Source organism: Ruditapes philippinarum, unplaced genomic scaffold (genome assembly GCF_026571515.1).
Source record: "Ruditapes philippinarum isolate M1 unplaced genomic scaffold, ASM2657151v2 ctg4258_1_1_1_1, whole genome shotgun sequence".
Classification (NCBI taxonomy): Eukaryota; Metazoa; Mollusca; class Bivalvia; order Venerida; family Veneridae; genus Ruditapes; species Ruditapes philippinarum.
In genome coordinates this window covers 122,060-146,823 of record NW_026853311.1, presented here as the reverse complement: position 1 = coordinate 146,823, position 24,764 = coordinate 122,060, and the positions used below count along the sequence as shown (strand labels likewise).

General features: G+C 32.2%; 1 protein-coding gene across 1 annotated transcript in view; it reads left to right on the top strand.

Annotated features, from left to right (window-relative positions):
- LOC132736468 (GATOR complex protein Iml1-like) overlaps positions 1-24,764 on the top strand; it is an 80,624-nt gene that overhangs the window by 22,861 nt on the left and 32,999 nt on the right. The window contains exons 17-27 of the mRNA XM_060723611.1: positions 530-606; positions 1,533-1,597; positions 2,135-2,224; positions 7,702-7,815; positions 12,822-12,966; positions 14,725-14,748; positions 19,866-19,959; positions 20,643-20,792; positions 21,111-21,196; positions 22,168-22,342; positions 23,934-24,016. Coding sequence (XP_060579594.1) covers positions 530-606; positions 1,533-1,597; positions 2,135-2,224; positions 7,702-7,815; positions 12,822-12,966; positions 14,725-14,748; positions 19,866-19,959; positions 20,643-20,792; positions 21,111-21,196; positions 22,168-22,342; positions 23,934-24,016 — 1,103 coding nt within the window. The remainder of the gene's footprint in view (positions 1-529; positions 607-1,532; positions 1,598-2,134; positions 2,225-7,701; positions 7,816-12,821; positions 12,967-14,724; positions 14,749-19,865; positions 19,960-20,642; positions 20,793-21,110; positions 21,197-22,167; positions 22,343-23,933; positions 24,017-24,764) is intronic.

Below are 24,764 nucleotides of genomic sequence, written 5' to 3'. Positions count from 1 at the left end.
CCTATGTCACCAGATATAGATCCAGGCTGTGGTGATATTGCCTATGTCACCAGATATAGATCCAGGCTGTGGTGATATTGAAAAGCCTATGTCACCAGAAATAGATCCAGGCTGTGGTGATATTGCCTATGTCACCAGATATAGATCCAGGCTGTGGTGATATTGCCTATGTCACCAGATATAGATCCAGGCTGTGGTGATATTAAAAAGCCTATGTCACCAGATATAGATCCAGGCTGTGGTGATATTGCAAAGCCTATGTCACCAGATATAGATCCAGGCTGTGGTGATATTGCAAAGCCTATGTCACCAGAAATAGATCCAGGCTAGCCTGCACATCCATGTTTTCTGACAAGATGCTTTTAAACCTTTGGTTACCTTAGTTATTTGTTGAAGGAGAAGATTGCTAGAACACCGGTCTTCCAGTTTAGCTGTTTAACAAATACAATATGTACACATTGATATCTGGATTTTATTAAACTTATAGAAAAAGATTTTATGAAACATTTCTGTTTTAATATTTCCTCAGGCTGCAGAGTTAGCTGTCAGGGCAAGGAAAGAATTAGGAAATAGTAAAAGTAGTGATAAACTTTCAGAGTCTAGCACGTAAGTTTCACAAATCATATTCATATCATTGTTATAGTAGTTATAAGCTTATGTACAAGGCCTTACTAATATATCTACAAACTCCTCACAGTGATTACGTCCCTTGGCAGAATTGTAATCACTGCCTTCAAAGACGTCACATGATGATGAAAGTCACATGACGTAACGTCGAAATTCAAATGTAAATATCGACCGTTACATAGAAAATCTAACGTCATTTTTCTCTTTCTGTTTTATTTTTAACTTTTAGTGCCTATGTTCGATATAGTTTATCTAAAAATTATCAAAGGTATACAAAATAACGAAAAATAAATTCGAAAGCTAAAAAATATAAAATATCAAAATATTGTCTCGTAGAAAATATTCTCATAATTTTTAAAATTATTTCTAAATATTCATATTATTTATTTATTTATTCATAAACATTGTTAAATAAATGAGAAAGAACTTATCTAATAGATAAAAGCAGTAGATAAAACAATTTTTATAAAAATATAGTATATCAGAAATTCTGATATATCGGGACCTTGGTGGCAGAGATCTACGCCGAAGAATTAAGGGGAGATCACTGTTTGGAGATTGATATATCTAGTGTCTGTTCTCAGCCACAGTTGCATTAGGTGTCTGAACTTATACAATATAATTCTGTCCATATTATATAAAATGACTGTGCTTTGTTATGGTGACATAAAGTGCCTGAACTCCGTGGTAGTTATTTAATATGAAATACTTGGACATAGCCATAGTTTATATGCCTTCTTTGGTGTAGGTAGAAGGCCATATAAACTGATAAATATGACTTTTAGCATAATAATGTACATTAAGTCTTATACTATTATACTTAAACTTAATAAACGTATAAAGTTTTACATCCAATTCAACTTATAAATGTTATATTTTTAACAGAATTGATGTTTTTATTTTAGGCTAGATGACTTGACCAGTATGTCAGGGGCTTCTCCGTTACGGAAAGTAGGGTTACATGATCATGGTATGTGTAGTATGTGTTGTTTTAAAGCAACATGCCTTCATATTTTGTAAATTTTTATGAAAATATGTTTGGTTTGTGAATGTGATAAACTCCAAAAGTTAAATTTAAATAAGTTACAGGTATCAAAACTCTTACGTTATTCTCAGCAGACTAAATTTAATAGGGAGGGCATAGGTCTCAGGTTAGGCGAAATTTCCATGTGACTTATGAGCATGGACATTTAGTGAAATGGTCATTTATCTCTGACCACTGATTCAGAAATCATGTGAAATTAGTAGTCAGTCACTTGTGGAAAACTTGGTAATTACTGATAAGTTAGGTGGACAAATCGCCAAAATAAAACCAAAAATGTGTTGAAATTGTTTTAAAATTTCAATCAAGTTTATATGTAGAAATAAAAAGTATTAAACTTGCTCAAATTAGAAGTCAAAACCTGAAACTGTAGAACAGAATGTATATAGATTCATTCAGCATATATTTATAGAACATCTTTATGAATGTAGAAATATCTATTTATAGAACGTTTTTCATCTGCAGGTCGAAGCTTTCACAGGGACTTTAAAGGTCAAAAGTCATTCATGTGGGGTCCGACAGGTGAACAGGAATGGTCACCAGAACTTACAACAGGTAGATTTACTAAATTTATCATTTTGTTGAAACAGATATTAAAGTGTTCATATTAATACTTTTTACATTACATATTTTTTGAATGACATGTGTTGAATGACATGTGTTGAGTGACATGTGTTGAATGCTCCTGTTTATTATAGCAGAATCAGCAGCATATTATATTAGTTTGATGCAAAAATGGATCTGATAATTAACAAAAAAAATTTCTGGATGTATATTTTATGCATTAAAAATAATTTATTCACACACAAGAGTGGACAGCATGCTTTTTTGGAAAAGTTTATTTTACTCCAGGTTCTAAACTGAATATAGTGGCTAAGTCTCAAGATTTAATTGTTTGAGATATTTTGAGCATTGAAAACTCCTGTAATTAAAGTGACATTATGCTAATTTTTTCATTGTCGAGTTGAACTGAATTGATTATTTATTTTAAAGAATTGACTATGTGTGATTGACCAGTAGTTTATAGTCGAAAATCTTAAGGATAAAATATAATCTGTCTAAAATATAAAGTGACTGCCCCTCTCTTTTAAAAAATTTGCCCCTCAAAAAAATTTGCCCCTCTCTTTTAAAAAAATTGCCCCTCTCTTTTAAAAAAATTGCCCCTCTCTTTTAAAAAAATTGCCCCTCTCTTTTAAAAAAATTGCCCCTCTCTTTTAAAAAAATTGAATGTTACCAATACATTTTAAATATTTTTGAAGTACTGTAACCCAATTTATATTCGCGAATACAAATTTTCGCGTTTTGCCGAGGTCGGACATATTCGCGAATATTAATTTCCGCGTTTTCTTGATTTCCGAAAAAAAAATTCGCGGATTGGAAAGTCCGATGCCTTATATTGTATTGGTAAGTGAATCGTGATCACAATTCAGCTTAACATTTTCTCTATATAATTATGTACATGTACGCATCGTTCGTCTTCATTTTATAGGTTTATACCACCTTTTTCTTAACAATTCACTCAAACAATTATTTTATAGGATCCATAAAACAATAGCCTTTTGTGATGCTCGATAGTTTTCCCACTTTTGTCAAACGATTTATTGATAGTTTTCACACTTTTGTCAAACGATTTATTCAAACATTTATTTTAAAATAAGTGCGAGTACTTTGTATGCATATACTTAGTATAGAAGTGTAAATATGAAGAAATTTAAAACTGACACATGCTCCGTATAGTACCCTATACGGATCGTGATTGACAATAGGCCTACTAGTATTTCATAAACTGTATTAAAATGTGGATGTTTATTTTGATTGCTATATTGACATAGAGTTCTTTTGATATTTATAAAATAATAGTAGTTTACTTAGCTTGTGTTTTTATTGCTTTATGGCAATATTCATAACAACTCATTATATCCGGTCAAGTAGCTTTGCATTACCACGTCTAAAATAAAAATTTCTCTCCAATATATTCGCGAAATCGTGCGGACTTATTCGCGCAAACAAATATTCGCGCTTCGTGGCCATCCGCGAATAAAGCGAATATTAATTGGTCGCGAATATTTTTTGGGTTACAGTATATAAGGCAAAAGAAAAAGAAAATATTTCCAATTTTCACAAGTTCATGATAACATTGATTGTCTTATTTTGTCTAAGGTGTTGTTGTTACTTTAATATTGACAGATGATGTATTTTTTTGTCAAAGCTTGGCCATCTATATCAGTCTTGTAACCATGGAATCAGTCAAGCATGAAATTTGATAAATATTGCTTATTAGCTCACCTTGCACAAAGTGCAGGTGAGCTTTTAGGATGGCCAACCAAATGGCGTCCGTCGTCTGTCGTCCGTCCACATTTTAAATATTCTAAGGACATCTTCTATGATACCGCAAGGCCAATGTTAATGAAACTTGGCAGGAATACTCTTTGTATGAAGCTCTATCAAGATTGTTCAAAGAATTCCATTTCATGCAGAACTCTGGTTGCCATGGCAACCGAAAGAAAAATCTTTAGATATCTTCTTTTAAAGAACCGTAAGAGCTAGAGCTTAGATATTTGGCATGAAACATCTTCTAATGAGTGTCTACCAAGTTTGTTCAAATAAAAGCCCTAGGGTCAAAATTGGCCCCGCCCCAGGGGGTCATTGATTTTCCCTATATGCATATAGTAAAAACTTAAAAAATCTTCTTTTAAAGAACCCAAAGAGCTAGAGCTAAGATATTTGGCATGAAACATCTTCTAGTGAGTGTCTACCAAGTTTGTTCAAATAAAAGCTCTGGGGTCAAAATTGGCCCTGGCCCGGGGGGTCATTGATTTTCCCTATATGCATATAGTAAATACTTAAAAAATCTTCTTTTAAAGAACTGTAAAAGCTAGAGCTTAGATATTTGGCTTGAAACATCTTCTAGTGAATGTCTACCAAGTTTGTTCAAATAAAAGCACTGGGGTCAAAATTGGCCCCGCCCCAGGGGGTCATTGATTTTCCCTATATGCATATAGTAAAAACTTAAAAAATCTTCTTTTAAAGAACCCAAAAAGCTAGAGCTAAGATATTTGGCATGAGATATCTTCTAATGAGTGTCTACCAAGTTTGTTCAAATAAAAGCCCTGAGGTCAAAATTGGCCCTGCCCCAGGGGGGTCATAGATTTTCCCTATATGCTTATAGTAAAAACTTAAAAAATCTTCTTTTAAAGAACCCAAAGAGCTAGAGCAAGATTGTTCAAAGAATTCCATTTCATGCAGAACTCTGGTTGCCATGGCAACCGAAAGAAAAATCTTTAAATATCTTCTTTTAAAGAACCCAAAGAGCTAGAGCTAAGATATTTGACATGAAATATCTTCTAGTGAGTGTCTACTTAGTTTGTTCAAATAAAAGCCCTGGGGTCAAAATTGGCCCCGCCCCGGGGGGTCATTGATTTTCCCTATATGCATATAGTAAAAACTTAAAAAATCTTCTTTTAAAGAACCGTAAGAGCTAGAGCTTAGATATTTGGCATGAAACGTCTTCTAGTGAATGTCTACCAAGTTTGTTCAAATAAAAGCCCTGGGGTCAATATTGGCTCCGTCCCAGGGGGTCATAGATTTTCCCTATATGCATATAGTGAAAACTTAAAAAATCTTCTTTTAAAGAACCCAAAGAGCTAGAGCTAAGATATTTAGCATGAAACATCTTCTAATGAGTGTCTACCAAGTTTGTTCAAATAAAAGCCCTGGGGTCAAAATTGCCCCCCCCCCAGGGGGTCATTGATTTTCCCTATATGCATATAGTAAAAACTTAAAAAATCTTCTTTTAAAGAACTGAAAGAGCTAGAGCTAAGATATTTAGCATGAAACATGTTCTAATTTGTGTCTACCAAGTATGTTCAAATAAAAGCCCAGGGGTCAAAACTGGCCCCGCCCCGGGGGTCATTGATTTTCCTTATATGTGTATAGCAAAAACTTAAAAATCTTCTTTGAAAAAACCCAAATAGCTTGAGTTTAGATATTATACATGAAACATCTTTAAGTAAATATCTACAAAGTTTGTTCAAATAAAAGCCCGGGGGTCAAAACTGGCCCTGCCCCAGGGGTGTCATTGTTTTTAACTATATGTGTATAGTAAAAACTTAAAAAATCTTCTTTTAAAAAACCCAATGAGCTAGAACTTAGATGTTTAGCATGAAACATCTTCTTATGGGTGTCTACCAAGTCTGTTTAAATAAAAGCCCTTGGGTAAAAATTGGCCCGGGGGGGGGGGGGGGGCTAGATACAGGTGAGCGACCTCAGGGCCATCATGGCCCTCTTGTATCTGTTTTGTGATATGATAATTGTGTAAGTGTAGAGCATATTGTCCGTTACTGAATTCACGTCACTGATTTCACATTAAGAACACATTAAAATAAAGAATCTTCTAAAGTAGAATAAAGAATCTTCTAGAAAGAATAAGGAATCTTCTAGAATACAATAAAGAATCTTCTAGAATAGAATTAAGAATCTTCTAGAAAGAATAAAGAATCTTCTAGAATAGAATAAAGAATCTTCTAGAAAGAATGAGTCTTTGATGCTAGTGTATAATATCCTTAGTTTCTAGAAATGTTTATTCCCTAATGGAAATAGATAGTGTTAAGTTTAACTACATGTATATTGAAATGATGGACAAATCTTTTAAACATTAGCTTATCCACAGCCTTAGAACTACCTTTTAAGTTATTATAATTATATCCTTTACAGTTCATCCTAGTTTAAACATATTTGTTTTAGTTTAATTGTGAAAGAAGCTTAAATTTGAGTTCTTGTCTTGAGGTTATTAAACCTTTTTTAGAGTTCTGGCTCAAATCTCAGGAATTTCATTGGTCAATACATGTTCTGTGCTAGTCTCTAAATCAAATACCTGGGATCTGAGTTAAAGCTCAGGAATATACTTTATAACCTTTGACCCAGTTCCTGGGTGTAATCAGCTCTGATGTTATATTAGGAAACTCGGTCATGACTCAATTAGGGCTCAAACTCATGATCCCTGGGTTGAGAGACAGACACCTTAGCCACTAGGCCTATGACTATCTGTGGTTCATCTGAGACATTGATATTTATGTCATTCCATTGATTACTGTTGATAAAGTGCATGCTTGATAAAGTTAGCTGTATCAGTCACCCTCAGCTTTATCAAGATATTGAAGTAAAATAAAAAGAATGAAATATTTTTAAGTTTTACTAGATCTAGTTTGAAAATATTAAACTGATAAACTTTGAAACAAATAGAATTTTTGACTTTTAAAGTCTCTCTTACATTTGACTTAAATGTTTGAGACTATTTTATATACCGGAACTGAATCTACTGATGAGCCTTGGCATATTACTTTGCTCAATATGAACTCAAGAGGTTCTTGACAGGTTTTGTTTCATTTGAAATTTAAAGAAAGAAACACATACTCAAATCGAATGCATGATAAATAGAATACCAAACATGTGTCTGATATAAAGTTTATCAGACTCGGCACGAAAAAAAAAATCCTCGGCTGATAAATTTTGTAATATCAGACACTAGCATAAAGCTGCCATTGTTAGTCTATGTCAAGATCAATGTAACTATTTTTACCCTATCATTTCCAGATTCATGATTCTAATTTTAGCTGTTCGTTGATATTTATGTCAAGTAGAATGTTAATATTTTTAGCATAGTGATTGGTACTGTTCCAAGATGCATGTTTTACAGCCGTACATTGAACAGTGTTATCACTTTAAGCTTTGTATCAAGATTACTTGTTCAATATTTATTTATTTATTTCAACTATCCATTGAGCCACATGTCTCTTCAACCCTACATAATTCAATAACCTTAAACATGATACAAATTCTCCCGAACAGCCACCTCTCTACAACAGTTAATTTTGGACTGTCTGATTACTGGCTGTTGTAGGGAGGTTGCACTGTACAGATATGTAAGTATAATCAGGCTTTGATATTGTATTATATTAAGCAAAGTTTAGGAATTTCCAGTTATTTTTCAGAAATCCGGTTATTTTTAAGCTTATGAGTTTTGGAATTTCCAGGACAAGATTGGCGCCCTCTAGATGATGCAGAAATCAATCAAGCGGAATCGCGCCTAATAAAGCCGATTCTGACAGCCGATATTGAAAATACACAAAACTTTTGTGCCGGCATAAGTAAGCATGACTGTGGCCAATTAGTACAGAGTGCAACTAACGTAGCATGCATTAGTGTTGGTGTTGTTATGATTTATATGCATGGTCTTTGTATAATTGGGGAGTTAACGCAAAAATAGTCTATCTGTTTAATAAAAAGGCTTATAGTCTACTTTGGCGTTAATTACCATTAAAAATGCATTCCTTTGAAATCATTACTCATCTTGGTAGGTCTGTGATGGTTTTTTTTTCTTTGTTTGTATGTTTGTTATTTTTCCATTATTGTTTTTTGGGGTGGAGTGGGGGGGGGGGGGTTAGGGGTGGAATGGTGAATTTTATCGGACACAAAACTTTTGCTGTTAAACAAAACAGCTGATTTGATCCAAACAATAGACAATTTCCATTAGATAGCCTTGGGGTAAAATTTTAAAACATTTTAATCATTTTGCAAGTTATTATAGAATGTTTGGGTCATTAAAAAACATCTGTACAAACCTACAAAGATAAATGACTTCAAAGGGCACTGGATATAAAGCTTCAATTTTTATACTGTCACAATTCATTTATCAAAAAGAATCGGGACAAAAATTTTCACAAAAAATACACAAAATATGAAAAAAATCATCAAGGGAAAGCTATGTACTAGTACTGGTAAACTGCTTGACAGCCTGCCCTAGAATGATGCGGTGGCTGAACTGTGCTTTCTGGTAAATTCAGGGTGGCTTACTGCCATGATCTGGAGTGAAAACTACCAATACCACCACTGTTAGATATGCATGTTATAGAAAAATTATTTAAAAAAAAAATAAAGCAAAAAAAAGAAAATTGAAGCTTTTTTCCATATGATATTGGTAGTCCTTTCTTTTCTTTTTTTATAGCTTTTTTTCTTTTCAGTCTTTACTTGTGTTTAATTTCTTTTCACTTTTTCATTTGACACCCTTTCACAAAATTGATATCCCTGATTGTTTTGTTTACTACTATTATTGTAACACATAATTTCATTTGTAGTCTTAATTAAAGTATTATTTTCATTTTTTTCTTTATTTTCTTTACTGGATATATTTTACTATTCAAGTTCAATTACTTATGTCTGTTTTTTTCATAATTTGTTATAATCCTTTTAACCCTAATGCTATTGTATCTTATTTCACCTTATATACCATTATTTGACAATAACTTTAGTCAACCTAATAACATTTCCCTTACATTGAATGTATTTATATCTATTAACTTTATAAATATCCTTCATAACAATAGATGACATTTAAAGGGACTCCACTGAGGTTTTTTGGCGTGATGGACTTGAAATGAATTTTTGATATTAATGTCCCATTTCATGTAGGTCAAGATCAGTAAGTTGTGTGTAAAATTTCTGATCATTCGCTCTTTCTGTTTTTTCCAGAATAATTATTTTAATTGTAAAAAATAACCAAAAATTTAAAAGTGTTGTAATGCTTTTTACTCAAATTGTTATTTGAATAGCATAAAGATATAACTTTCAATTAATTTCTTTTTATATATCTTCATTACATTTTGCATAACTTTCTCATTTAAGTGCCCAAGCTAATCTATGTAAGAAATTAAATTTTATGTTTTAGGCTTATGGACCTCAGTGAAGTTCCTTTAATAACATTGTACACCCTTCAATGTTCAAAAATTTTAATATCAGTTAAAGTGGCATGCCTCCGGATGAGTCAAAATTTACTGCAAATTTGAGAAAAATATTTATATATTAAAGGCACATAATGATTCAGAAACAATTTACTATGTACAAAGAGCAAACATAAATTTTATACCATTTAAATAATGGTTTAGAGCATATTAGTAGCGTGCTACCTGTAGAAAGTAGCTCTAAATATAAAATAATTTGTCATAATTAGATAACGCAATGTAAACAAAGTAGTATTTTTTAACTTCCATATAAAATACTAAAGTACTGTAAACATACTTATGGCCAAAAAGACCGCCTCCGTGGTCGAGGGGTTAGAGTCAATGACTTCTAATCCAGTTACCTCTCTGGCGTGGGTTTGATCCCCGGGAGATGCTTTGGTAGTTTAGCGCGGAGGAAGGTAGTCTAGTACTGGTGTAACTCTCCAGGAATGATGGTTAGGAAACTACCCGCCTATATGACTGAAATACTGTTGGGAAAGGCGTAAAATGAAACAAACAAAACAAACAAACAATGGCCAAAAAGCAACAGAAGAAAAAGGTAATTTGCCAATGAGTATTTTTTTGGAAACTATACACCCATGCTAAAAAAATTAAATTTTTTATTTGTTTACTCTACAATACCAGTCATTTAGAAATAAATCTGACAATTTATCAAAGTTTGTTGTAAAATTTCATTACACTAAAAACTTAGTTAATGGTTATAAATTTGTTATCAAATGGAGATAGTTCATGACAAAAAAACCAACTTAGTACTCAACTACATGTTTATTATATAAATGTTATCACATTAAATTGTGTAAGTTCATAATAGAATTCTTATGCCCTCTTTGTCTTATCTTTGATTATAAAATTTATGTTAATGTTATCAAATTGGGTTAGTTTGGTTGATAATATTCAATTATTCTTATTTCTATATAAGTCACATAATGTTATAATGGATAGTAATATTTTCTAGTAGAGTTAGTTCAAATAAAAAAAAAACCCCAACATTTTCGTTACATAGTAGCACACTGTTATTGTACATGTTACTGGTAGATAAAACTGCACAAATCAACTTAGACTTGGACATACATCATATTGCACTCACATCACAACCATTTTGTACATCTTTCTACTTTATGAAATGCAATTTCTTCTTAAAGCGGCCTTCACCATATGTTGGATATGTTATTTTTAGATAAGTCATTTCATCAGATCAAAAGAATAAGATAAAAATGAATTTTGACGAAGATTTAATACATAAACAATAAGGAAAACCCCCGATTCCTCTAACCTTTTGGTCCACTCTCTGTATATATAAATTAGTAAAGCGGACTGTATATATAAATTAGTAAAGCGGACTTTTCGTTTCCAGAGTCTAGAAACAAGTGTCATTGACGCGTTATAAATAGCTCTGCTGTGACGCTGTTTTGAAAAAGGCTTAACAGTGATATGATGTAAATTTCCAAACTAAAATTACCGGGTACTGAGATAGATCTACTTAGGTTGAAAGTTTTTCCAATAGAAAATAAAAACTTAGGGCCTCTTTAATAGTATTTTTATAAGTAATGAGTATGTTCCAAAATTAAAACAAGGTAATTTAAATGGATCACTGATTTATATTCATAGCTAAATAGCTAAAATCTAAGCTTACAAGTTTGCACAGCAAATGGGTTTTATTCTAAACATGGTAAAAATTGTACATAATATGTAAGACTTATACTACTTTGAATTTGGAACTTTACATTATTGCGAGTGATTTTAACACTGAAATGCTAATATATACTGTGAACAATCTAATTATCTTAAATGGACCTGTCATCTTTAAATCTAGACAAATTCATTATTTTAGCAAAATTGTTAAAACTTATTACTAAATGAATAGCAAACAGTGCAGACCATGATCAGACAGCATGGAAGTGCTGGATGATCTAGGTCTGGACTGGTTGGATGGGTAAAATCAGTTGCTGCCTGTCCAGCAGGCCTTAGAGTCAAGGAGTAATTTGTAAATCATCTTTTAGTCTGCAGAAACTGGCCTGACTGCTGATATAAGGAAGCCATATTTGCTGCCAACATCCAAACATTTGAAGTAAAATTATTTTAATTGTCCTGACTTACATGTCATAATATGTGCCTTCAGTAAATTTCTGCTTTTCATCCATTACTCTAGCTATAGCAAAATATCATTACTTTAGCTACAGTGAAATATTATATTCAGTTCAATGGTATATATAAAACATCACTATACACCTGTAAATTAAAGTCTGCAAATGCTTGCCAAGCTTAATTTGATTTAGAGCTTAACTGGCAATGTGGGAAATTGTGGTAGCTTCTCTAGAACTAGTCTGATGCGCTTGACAAATATTCTGCTTTTTTTTTATCTATCTTTCTTTTAAATCTCAACATGAGCATAAAGTAATTACTTAAGGTGACCTGTTAAGGTGAGATGCTGGCCCATTATGGCCTTCTTGTATAATTATACCTTCAACAAAAACTTTTATAAGTATTTGTTGATTTTGCCTGCCTGCTTAAGTGATTAGGCAGATTGTTTTATCAAAGGAACATAAGAAAATCAAAAGAAAATTATTGAGAACAGTTTAATATTAAAGACTTTTATGTTTTATTTGAATTTTTTATATCACAGTTTTCAATTGAGTTTTTTATGCTTCCTCTTTCATATAAGTTTTAGGTCTTAAAGTACACAATGTACAAACATTGACTTGTAAAATATATAGGCCTATAGCATAATAAATATACTGAAATAATATCTGCACTGATATATTCTCTTTTAGCTGCCAATTAATTGTGTATAAACTACATTAGAGTATAGCTTATTATCTCTTACATTTTGGAATTGTCCATTATCAATTTTAGGGATGTCAAGTTTCTAAGTAAGTCAGCCAACAGTATAATGTAATGGCCCTACACTGGTGGCCCTATACTCACTGGTAGCAAAACCTTATCACTTGGTTCTGGCAGGGTTTTTAGGGTCAACTTGTAGATTTATTTTGTGTCATAATATATTATTAAAAGTCCTTAATTATCATTTATTTTTATCATTTAAAAACTTTAAAGAAATTTTTGTGTATCTTTTCAGTATATGTGTATAATTTTTGTATATACATGCAATTTTTTTCTTCATGTAAGGCAAAAAAACCTGGTCTTTTTTGTTTTCCATATCATTGATTAAATACATTCTATACTCCATTATGTTACAAAGTTTTTTTTAAATCTATAAAATTACCTGTTATAGAAATATATGATAAAGTTAGATAACTCTCCTCTTTTAGGGCTGTACAATCTGTCATAGGATGACTCAGTAAGAGCATAAATAATTTTTATAAGATATTTACATTCTCTATCATTTTGAATTTAAGGTGTTGATTGGAAGTCATTGACCATGCCTGCCTCGTTACCGATAACAACGGATTATTTTCCGGACCATATCAGCCTGCAGAATGACTACGTAGTGTCTGACTACAGTTTACTACCGGACGATGTGAACAGTGATTACTACATGAAGTAAGATATCAACTAGCTTTGTACTTTGATGAAATAAATGTATCGTACATGTATAAAGGACCTTGTCCTTTGCCATATGAGGAAACGAAAAATAAAAGCATTATTTTTTCTTGTACTCAAGGTCATACTATGTTATCTTCATAAATTATTATAGTCAGGACTATTCCTTTTAATCTTCATACACGTTTTAGGAATCGTAATGGTTAGACACAATGTCAGGTGCATACCTCTAAAATGGACTCCATGGAATTACTCCCATGTACTTATAAAACCAAGGCTAACATTCTGTTTTGACTTCTTCTGCTAAAATGCAAAATTGGAATCATATATAATTTGTCAGATAGCAGACTGGAAATATGCATTGTGTAGTTAAATAACATTTTTACTAAAATTTGAAATTCTGTATGCAGTGTTGTTTTGCTGACACTGATAAATGAATGGATTGCCTGTATTTGTACACAACAAGCATTACGACAAGAACTTTTTAAGATATATAACTTTAATTTGACCTTTATGTAAACTTAATTTGACCTTTATGTGACATTGACATTTCAAGGTCAAGTTATTGAATTTTGCTAAAATTTGCCATAACTTTGTTATTCATGTACGGATTTGATTCATACTTAGACAAAGTAACACTTATGGCAAAACCTACATGTACAGTTATGACTTAGTCTTTAAAATGGCCCTGACTGTCAACATATTTTATTATTCAAATATGACCTTCATCTGTACAACTCATAAGGTCATTCATAAAAATTTGATTAAATTCCGTACAAAAGACATGATGTTTCTTCCAAACTCTTCACAACAATGATCTTTCTTTGATGTGTGTGCTTTTGAAATAAGGAGCGAAGTGTTGCTGTCAACCTGCAAAAGCTCTTGTCTTATAAGTTCAGTATATACAGTAGAACTTCGGTAAGTTGAAGTTAAGGGACTTGCGTAAAAACTTTGACACATCAGGACTTCGACTCATGAATTGCTCTCAATTCCAGGACAAAATTTCGACCCGTGACTAGTCTTAATTATAACGAAACCTATTTCATATTTTTCCATCATTAATCTGATATTTTACATTTTACAATGATAAATATAGTGTGTTAAATAATTTTTTCACGGCTAATTATTTGGACTACCCGTTGACATATACAATAGAGTAACAAAAGGCGTAACAATACAAAAGGGCGATAACTAAACATGCTTATAGTAAATATTTCGCGTGTTATTCTCACGCAACACCGGGTTTTCCTTACTGTTTACTTTCAAATACCACTACGGCAATTAAAATAGTAAAGATTAAAGCATTTTATCACATATTTTATGGCAAACAAAGGCTGTTTGAACACATGGCTGTGTAATTAACACCTGTCACACAAGTTGATTGTCTTCGCAGCCAGATAAGGTGGGAAAAATGTCTCGAGATCGAAGGTGTCAAAATATTCGAACGACTTCGACTTATTTGTGGTAAATTGCACTAGATTACTTTATATGGACCACGAAAAAACTTCGATACATCTAAAAATTCCACACATAAATTCTCAACTCATAAATAGGTTTTTATAAGGAATATAGAGGGGGAAAAATCGGGACTTTCATTTTTCTTCGACACATCGAGAAAATCGACTAATCGAAGTTCGACTCATAGAAGTTCTACTGTATATAAGTCTAGTTTTAGTTTGATTGCATGATATTTGTTTTGACTTTCTTAGTTTTGTGATCTGGTATTTATGTATGCATATTTCATAATATAAATTACAGGGACAATTTAAACAAAAGTAAAAGGTAAGATCATACAAGTCAGCAAACTTTTGCGGTTCAATTTGAATCACTTAGGTGCTTGTTTTAATGCTGTGTAAATGAAAAGCTTGTTTTTGAATTCATTCAGGCAAATTTAAATGCTTAATAGTGTCTTAGATTTAGGTTTGTGTGGTCATGTTTACTACGACTTGTATAAGATCATGTCTTTTATAATATCATGTCTTGTATAATATCATGTCTTTTATAATATCATGTCTTTTATAATTATTATATCATGTCTTGTATAAGATCATGTCTTTTATAATATCATGTCTTTTATAATATCATGTCTTTTATAATATCATGTCTTGTATAAGATCATGCATTTTATAATATCATGTCTTGTATAATATCATGTCTTTTATAATATCATGTCTTTTATAATATCATGTCTTGTATAATATCATGTCTTTTATAATATTATGTCTTTTATAATATCATGTCTTGCATAAAATCATTTCTTTTATAATATCATGTCTTTTTATGCCCTAAAGGGTGGAATATTAAAATCGCAATGTCTGTCTGTCCATCTGTGCGTCCCCACTTACACATCACTTGTGTCCTGACTGTATGCTTTGAAGGATTTATAATAACTTGGGACACATGTCTACAACATCATGATGTGTCGCAACGTCTTAGACCCATGTCCCTTCCTCAAGGGTCAAGGTCACACATACTGTTTGAAGGTTCATATTCTCACAATGATTGTTTAAAGGTACACACATTTGTATTCGGATTGTAACGTTGTCATGCAGGGAAGGATTTTTAAAATACCTAGCATGTAATGTCTACCACATGAAGATGATATTTTGCCTTCAAGACACATGTCACTACCTTTAAGGTCAAAGTCACACTTATAATTTGAAGGTTCTCATTCTCAAGGGTACACATTCGTGTTCGGACTGTAATTTTGGATTTTTCAATAACTTGGCTCAAAATTGTCTACCACATCAAGACTCATTCTCACAAGGCAGTCACACTATTTAGTCACTTGTTAAAAAGCTCATAGAGGTTAATATAAGACAGTAAAAATACAGAAGATGTCTTCCAGTTAATAACTACATGTATTTCACAGATCAATCTGTTATGTTCAGGCTTTGTACAGGAAACAATAAGCTCTGTAAGAGCTCTTATTTATGAAAAAATTAAGACTGTCCCCAACCTTGAAATGCTTGTGTGGTCTGTTACACAAGAGAAATATATTATGTCCCCTACAAGGTTAAATTTTATGTATGGCCAGACAATATACCACCCTGGAAAAGAATTTTGTTGAGTGCTATGATTAGCACTTCATTTCATAAGAACAATATCAAGCAATTACTTATGTTTATTCTCTTTTCCTTTCATAATACCTTTTTGCTATACTTACGAAACCTTTCTGCTATACTTATGAAACCCCTTTTCAGGGGCATTCGTCACTTTTGCGTGACAGCTGTTTTATAATACTATGTCTTGTATAATCCTTTGTCTTTTATAATGCTTCTTATATAAGCTATGTTATTCACTGTTTTTATTGAATTGTTAATGAGTTAGTTGAACTCTGTCTTAAGTTAAGACACAGGAGATATGAAAAATACTTTTCCAAGCAAAAAGTACAAGAAAAGATAACAGAAGATTGTGGTCACTGTCAAATATGTAATTTGTTTTTTGCATATTAGATATGGAAAAAACAAGCGGGGGACATTATATAAGTTGGCAGCTGATTGATTGATTGATTAAATTGAGTTATTTTGAAAATTTACATTGATTAAAGGGACTCCACTGAGGTATTTTGACATGATTGGACTGAAAATATTTTTTCCAGATAAATGTACCATTTGATGTAGGTTTAGACCACTAATCTTTGTGCAAAATTTCAGATCAATCGCGCATTTCGTTTTTCCAGAATAATTATTCAAATTGTAAAATTATGACCCAAAATGAGAACTAAAATCGTGCTAAGAAAAGCATAAAAATACGATTTTCAATTTATTTCAAAGTATATTTCTTAACTATCTTTGCATATATTTCTGTATAAGTGTTCCTGCTCATTTATGTAAGAAATTCAAATGTTGTTTTTAGGCTTTTAAACCTCAGTGGAGTCCCTTTAATGTTCACCGCATATATTTCTCTTATATACCCTATCTTACAGATAAAAAAGATACCCATTTACTCCGTTCACACAAAATACCGGCGCAAATGTGCCTGCATGACTTGATGAAAAGATAACAAGGCTTTTTAAATTTCCAAATACTTGTCTCATTATATAATGTCCAGAATAGACATTGATAGTACATGGTATTTTTGAGAGACTAATCTTTGTAGGAGGGATACAAGCCTAAAGTAGTCAAAATCTTTGTAGCATTTCATGTTATGAGCTTTGTTTTTACACTGTTCTAATTCAAATTGTTTGCAATTCAGTTAAAAAGTTTAAAGGCAGAAAACACTAGTAATTATATACATCTTATGAAGATATACTGGTACTTGAGCCAAGATGGGTTGCAGTCAACTTTGCCATAGTGAGAACAATGTTATGTTGGTTTGTGATACAATAAGCGAAGACAGGCCATAATCCTTGTGGGAAATTAGTGAGATTACTGGAATCTGTTTTAGTATTGTTTACTAGCACAGAAACAAGAAAAATTTTTTACAATGAATGGTCAAGGGATGTATTTAATAAACAGAAGTGTGTTGGTTGTTTGGGAGAGAGTTTTGAGAAAGTTGTATGATTGAAATGAAATTAACAGTGTGTGAAGTTTTCAATCTGCGGTGTGGATGTATTTTTATTTTGTAATTTAAATATAATTGAGTCGCGTCACGACAAAACCAACATAATGGGTTTAAAACCAACATAAACCAACATCCACGCAGTCTGATCAGGATCCATGCTGTTCGCTATAGGTTTCTCTACTTATAATATGGTTTGTAAGCAAACAGCATAGATCCTGATCAGACTGCGCGGATGCGCAGGCTAGTCTTGATCAATGCTGGTCGCAAACCCATTATTTTGGTTTTGTCGTGACGCGGCTCAATTGTTTGTGTTTTGATAATGTTTTACAAGTGTGTTTGTTTTATGTAATTTACATTTAATGATTATTATGTACACACCTGGTATAAATTTTACCAGTATACCACCTCGGGTTACATTAAGAAGTCCCCTACCGGGGTCACTTAATTTGTTTCCATAGATACTATAGTATACATGTATTAATTAATAAATCTGTTTTAACAAACTACATGGCATGTAGCATTGCCCTGTAGACATCTACAAAAGTTAAAAGTTATATAACCAATGCCTATGGGGCCAAGAATGATCCCCCAACCTTCCAACAATATCCCCTTCAACTTTTGATTTTAATGGATCAGACTAGGGTCATGAATTGAGTTTTATTTATAAATATGTATGTTTTTATTTTACATTTATATAACTGTTTCATAACAGACAAGCTACTGTTTCATAACAGACAAGCTGTTATTTATACTGGACATTGAAAATGTAACTATAATGAGACATGCCAGAGAAATTAACACATCTTGCACAACGTCAGTAGATATGATAATTGAATTGTCAGTTGCAGTTGTTTGTATCCTATGTGATTGATTTATCATGTACTTCAGCAAAGTTATTGAACTTGTTATTGATATTTCTGTTATGTAAATGTAGAAATACCACAAGGGATTGAACTTGAAATAACATTCAGCATGTGTTTCAATAACACTAGAATTTGAACTTGATCATAGTTTATTAACGTAAACAAGATTTTCAATGCTGTGATCAAAGCGTGATATTTCGATGCCATTTGGCAGACTCAATCAAACCAAGCCTGTCTGAACTTTTCTGTGTTCTTTTGGATTTTTGTTTTTTTTCGATTTTTAAATTTAACAGAAGTTTTGATCAGCAGTTTAACTTGATAATACTTTGATTGCTAAACTTGGCCTTAGAAAATTAAAATCCAAATGGTAATAAGCTAATTAAAAGAATACTGCAGAGGTCAACATTCAGGGTTAAGTTACACATATTAAGCAGCTATGCATTGATTGCAAAGCTTTTAATTTTTTTGCATCATTACATAATATATCTTTATGCCCCCGAAGAAACTTCAGGGCATATTAATGTATGGCATTGGGACTGTCTGTCTGTCTGTCTGTCCACATTACCAAATAGGCAAAGGGGGCCATCTAACTGTAAACAGAGCAATATAGAACAAAAGAGTTCATATCATAACAATAGAGGAAGGGGCCAATGGCAAAGGAAACAAGCAAAAATAACAAAAGAAATGGCCCGTTATTCCAATTCGGTCACATGTCAATCCCTGCAATACTTATTTGGCAAGATTAACAATAGGTAACTGTACTCTCCCTTTGAAGTCATTCATTCCGTAATGCTTTTATGTGGCTAAAAAGAAAAATGAGTCGAACTTTAAAATAGCCACATAAAAATACTTGCTAGAATATCAGTCATTCTGTCTTTCAGTAGGCAGTTGGTCTCTGCAGGATGTTTTGTGAATAATTGTTTTATTTTACCAGTTTTCACTGCAATCATCTTACTGATTGATTTATGCCACTTTTTAACCAAATTTTCTGTGAAATCATTGCTTTCTGCAGGATAACTTCAGAAAGATTTCAATGACTGTGTTAAACTTTATACTTGGTATGCAAGTACATGTTTATTATATCAAAACACAGGTTAAGTTTAATTTTCTCAGCAATCAACTTATTATTCATAACGTTTTGCCCCCTTTTAAGCAAATTTTCTGTGAAATCATAGGTTTTCACAGGATGGTTATTGAAGGATATCAATGATTGTGTTTATATGTGGTATGTAAGTATGTTATATCAAAGCTCAGGTTAAGATTGATTTTGGCTGCAATCAACATATTATTGAAAAAGTTATGCCCCTTAAGAAGCAAATTTTCTGTAAAATGATTGGTTTCTGTATGGTTACTTTTGAAGGATTTATCTGGAAGGCATTTTTTTTACCAGTGATTTCTTCTTTTGAATTTGCCATTGTGGGATATGTTGTCACCCCCAGGGGGGATATGTACCCCCCCCCCCAGCAAAGTCTTTGTTAATTAGAAAAATGGTACCATAGAACATAATTTGTATTATTTTCTGTATTACAGTCCACCTGTCTCCGAAGATGAGAAATATTTCAGAAAACAGCCACTAAGTACAAAGGAGGTGTTTAAAGAGTTGATATCTCAGAGACTTGCGCAGGTATGGTCAAAATTGATTAAGTCAAAATGAATTTCTGAAAAGAAAGCATTATAAATGAGTTATATTTGAGGAATATTTGTAATTTCTGTCTGTCTGTCCAGTTTTCTATTTGATGTCCAGTCTGTATCTTTTGAACCGGTGGAAGGATATTGAAACAACTTGTAAGAAATGTTTACCATAATGAGACGATGTGTAGACCTCAGGTTTGACCTTCCTTAGGTCATGATCACATTAAGTCATTTTGTATGAAATGTGTCAGCTCTGTATCTTTTGAACCGATAGAAAGACATTTTTTGGAAGAAATATTACTTATAATAAGATGATGTGTGAAACCAAGGACTGTTATCATCTTGATATAGACTATGGTAAAAGAACACACATCTTATCTTTTTATGGATAAATAATTTGCCTCTTAAAATTATTTTGCATATAGCATTGCCAAGTAGACCTTTATAAATGTTTTATGAATCATGCATGTACAAAATTGCCTCTACCTTGAAGGTCATATAGTATCATAAAATATAGTTAAGTAAAACATTTTTCAGACAAATTTCTTGATTGCAAGGGTCTCTTCCCTAACTGAAAGATTTTTTTTGATTACTCAAACAAATTTACAAACAGGTGTTTATTGCCCCATCATTGCGGTGCTCTTGTTATACAATGCAGCAATGTTGTACTTTCAGGGTTTCCAGTTAATAACAATGTTGAAACCATCCAGTGGTCCTCAAATTTTTGGGTCTAGTCAGACAAATCAGAGATACTACCTGGGTTCAAGTCCTCAGGTATCCCACATGTCAGGTCTCATGAGAGCAAGACCTAGAGAAGAGCAGGCAGTAAGTATGAACCACAGCCACAGACACAGTAATGCTACTAATAGACTAAGTATAAGAAGAATTCAGATAAAATTGTTTTAGTCCCATGTTACAAAAAGATAAAAAAAAGATGATTGAAGCAGTTTAAACTTATGTTTGATTTGGTAACATTGTAAGTGTATAATATATATTAGTTTATTACACCAACTATAAACATAGAAGGGATGGAACAGACTATAAAGGAATCACTTTGTCATTTGAATCATTTATATTTGACTTAGTAGAAAGAACATTCCTAGCTAGTTCTAGTTTAATAAAAAGTTTATTTTTTATGAACAGGAGGAAGTATATTTGAGTATAGGAAGAATTTTCCACAAGTTAACGTTGACAGGACCCACAATTACTGTCACCAGATACAGGCCAAGGTTGGTATAAAAAAAAATTGAGCCGCGCCATGACAAAACCAACATAATGGGTTTGCGACCAGCATGGATCCAGACCAGCCTGCGCATCAGGATCCATGCTGTTTGCTTACAAACCCTATAACAAGTAGAGAAACTGATAGTTAACAGAATGGATCCTGACCAGACTGCACGGATGCGCAGACTGGTTTGGATCCATGCTGTTCCACAAAACGCACTATGTTGGTTTTGTCGTGACACAGCTCAATTTATGAATCTAAATGAATGAATGAGAGCATTTTATTTAAATGTATTAAAAAATATATTTCAGTGAATAGTTTTAATATTTATATTAAAAAATGCTTGTGAAAATGGGATAAAAAAGGGAAGACAGAAAAATTCTTGAATTTACTGGTTGTTATAATATTATCATTATTTTTGTTTATGCAAAGTATATTATTCTTATGATAAAAGTAATGATCAGGTTATTTACCAGTTTATGCTTTCTAGACGACTTGCAATTAGAGCAGATTGTTCATTGCTAGCTGTTTTATTGTATTGCTTTTGCTTTAAATACATGTACCCTGAAAATTTCAACATGTAGTTCTGTAGTTAAAAGCATAGCAGATGAAGAATGAAATAAAGTGGAAAATGGTTTAATTTCATTTTCATGATAATTAAGTCTTCACTTTAAGAACCTGTCTAAAAATGTTTAAAAACATCTCAACCCTACTGTCCATAATTCAAAATCAAACTAGACACATTATCATATTGTTATGGTTACTTTCCATTATTCAGTCAAACCTGTTTAATGACCACTTCTGACTAAAGATAACTCTGCACATAAAGGTCACTTTTTGATAACTCTTCATTGTTAAAATAGCATAAAATAACCTCCAAATAAAGACCACTTGTCTATAAAGACCATTATTTGTCTGTCCCTTGGGTGTTCTTTGTTATCAGGTTTTACTATATATTACTATAATTTATTGTAGGCATCCAAACTCGCAGATGTGTTACAGTTATAAGTACAGATTCCAAGCACCAGACTCTTTCCACTATGACATATCATGGAGCGAATTCCGCAACGAGAAACTCGAGAGTTACAACTGGAATTACCTCGACCAATATATCTGTACACGTGGCGAGGGCGACTTTGGTCTCATGGATGTATGTATGAAAATGTTGTCAATATGGGATATATATAATAGCACAAGCAACTTGGGATAAGCGTTCAGTTATCTTCTTGTCCAGTCTGGTGAATGCTTTGCTGTTAAGGACGTTTTCGGGAGTTTTCATATAGACATATAGGCAAAATTAAAACTGTTCAATAGAATTTCTTTAAACTTGGCATGTTGTTATTAGAATATGATAACAGAAACATTTTAAGCGAGAAAAAATTTGGGGTCACCATTCTCGTTTTTGAGTTATCTGCCTCTGAATCAGACTTTTCTACTTATTTGAAGTTATTTCAAGGGCAGATAACTTATACATACTTAAATGAATTCTTGTTTTTACTTCTGGATTATGTTTTTCTTTTTATTGTTGAGTACAATACATAATAACATGCAAGTCCTTACATCGTTTCTGTTAATTTTTACAATGACAATAAAGGTACTTTAAAATAGGCCATTTTTTAAGAAAAAATGCACAGGTTAAAAGAAGAAGTGGGAATAAAAACTACCCACTCTAAATTTGTTCTTGAAATTTTGCATATCAACTAAAACAAAGGTAAGCTTCATGAAAATAAGAAAAACAATTGTATTGTTTCCATTCATTGTAAATTATCTGCCCTTGAATTTAACAAAAAAATGTTAAACTTAAAATGTTTCTGTTATCATATTCTATCAACATGCCAAGTTTAAAGAAATTCTATTGAACAGTTTTAATTTTGCCTATATGTCTATATGAAAATTCCCAAAAACATCTTTAAGAAGACTTCTTAAATTAATCGCCAATTTGTCTTGTTGATGGTTGTTAAATTAAATCTTTTTTCTGTCAAAAACAGTATAAGTTTAAAAAATATAAGCCAACTGATGAAAAATTTCTAAAGTCTTTTCAAATTTAAATTTTATGAATATTAATGAATGTAGATCTACCTTTTTATAGTCTTTTAAAGAAAATCCATATACTGACAACATTTTGTCTTGTTTATTGTTGCAAAAGAATATCTTTTTGACCATAAAAAAAGCAGTGCAAATAAGAAAATATAAGCCTACTTGAGTTAGATTTGAACTGTTCTTTTTGTATTTAAATGGGCTTAAAGTCATGTTATGACAATTTATCAATGATATATTTTATATTCTGTGAAAAAAAAAACACAACAACATGGCAATCTGCTTAGGTGATGTACATTTCATCCAGGTATGCTGTGTTATATGCTGTTTAAATTCATTTTATTACATGAAAGCCCATACACAAAATAAACTAACATGAGTAGTGGCATAGCTAGTGATTAACGGATGGCTTCCTTGTGGGTTCAAACCCTGTCGGGGGAAAAGCTTTGTTTCCATGAGCAAGAAATTCAACACTCATTGCCCAGTACTGGTTGGTTCCAGGAACAGATTCGAGAATTGGTCTATAAGCTTTAAGCTTCCTACGTAATCAGACTAAAAATAAATTCTGTGTAAACCAAAGCATCTAACACTGATTTGAGAGAAAGACTACTTAATAAACAGAGCAGTGTTCAACCCTTGCAAGGGCTGGTTTTATAAGTGTGCATTGGATAGAATTTTATCATAATATTTTATTTTGTTTTCAGTCATTGAAGTTTTGGAGAAGTCGGTTTTATATTTTACCTTGTTCAAATCAGTCTACCAAGAAGATTATAGAAGGTGCAGTTAGGTAAAACTTGAGTTATATTCCTAAATGTTAGAATTGCGGTAGCAAAGATACACAGGGCCACTGCATAATTAGTAATATTGTTAGAAAAGCATGATGCATACACATTGAAAAATTTAATTTTCTGCGGAAATTAAATCTAACCAGACTATACAATCTGACCAGACTCTATGCAATCTGACAAGACTATACAATCTGACCAGACTATATACAATCTGACAAGACTATATACAATCTGACAAGACTATACAATCTGACAAGACTATACAATCTGACAAGACTATATACAATCTGACAAGACTATAGAATCTGACCAGACTATACAATCTGACCAAACTATATACAATCTGACAAGACTATATACAATCTGACCAGACTCTATACAATCTGACAAGACTATATACAATCTGACCAGACTATACAATCTGACCAGACTATATACAATCTGACCAGACTATACAATCTGACCAGACTTTATACAATCTGACCAGACTATACAATCTGACCAGACTATATACAATCTGACCAGACTATATACAATCTGACCAGACTATATACAATCTGACCAGACTATACAATCTGACCAGACTCTATACAATCTGACCAGACTTTATACAATCTGACCAGACTATATACAATCTGACCAGACTATACAATCTGACCAGACTATATACAATCTGACCAGACTATATACAATCTGACCAGACTATATACAATCTGACCAGACTATACAATCTGACCAGACTCTATA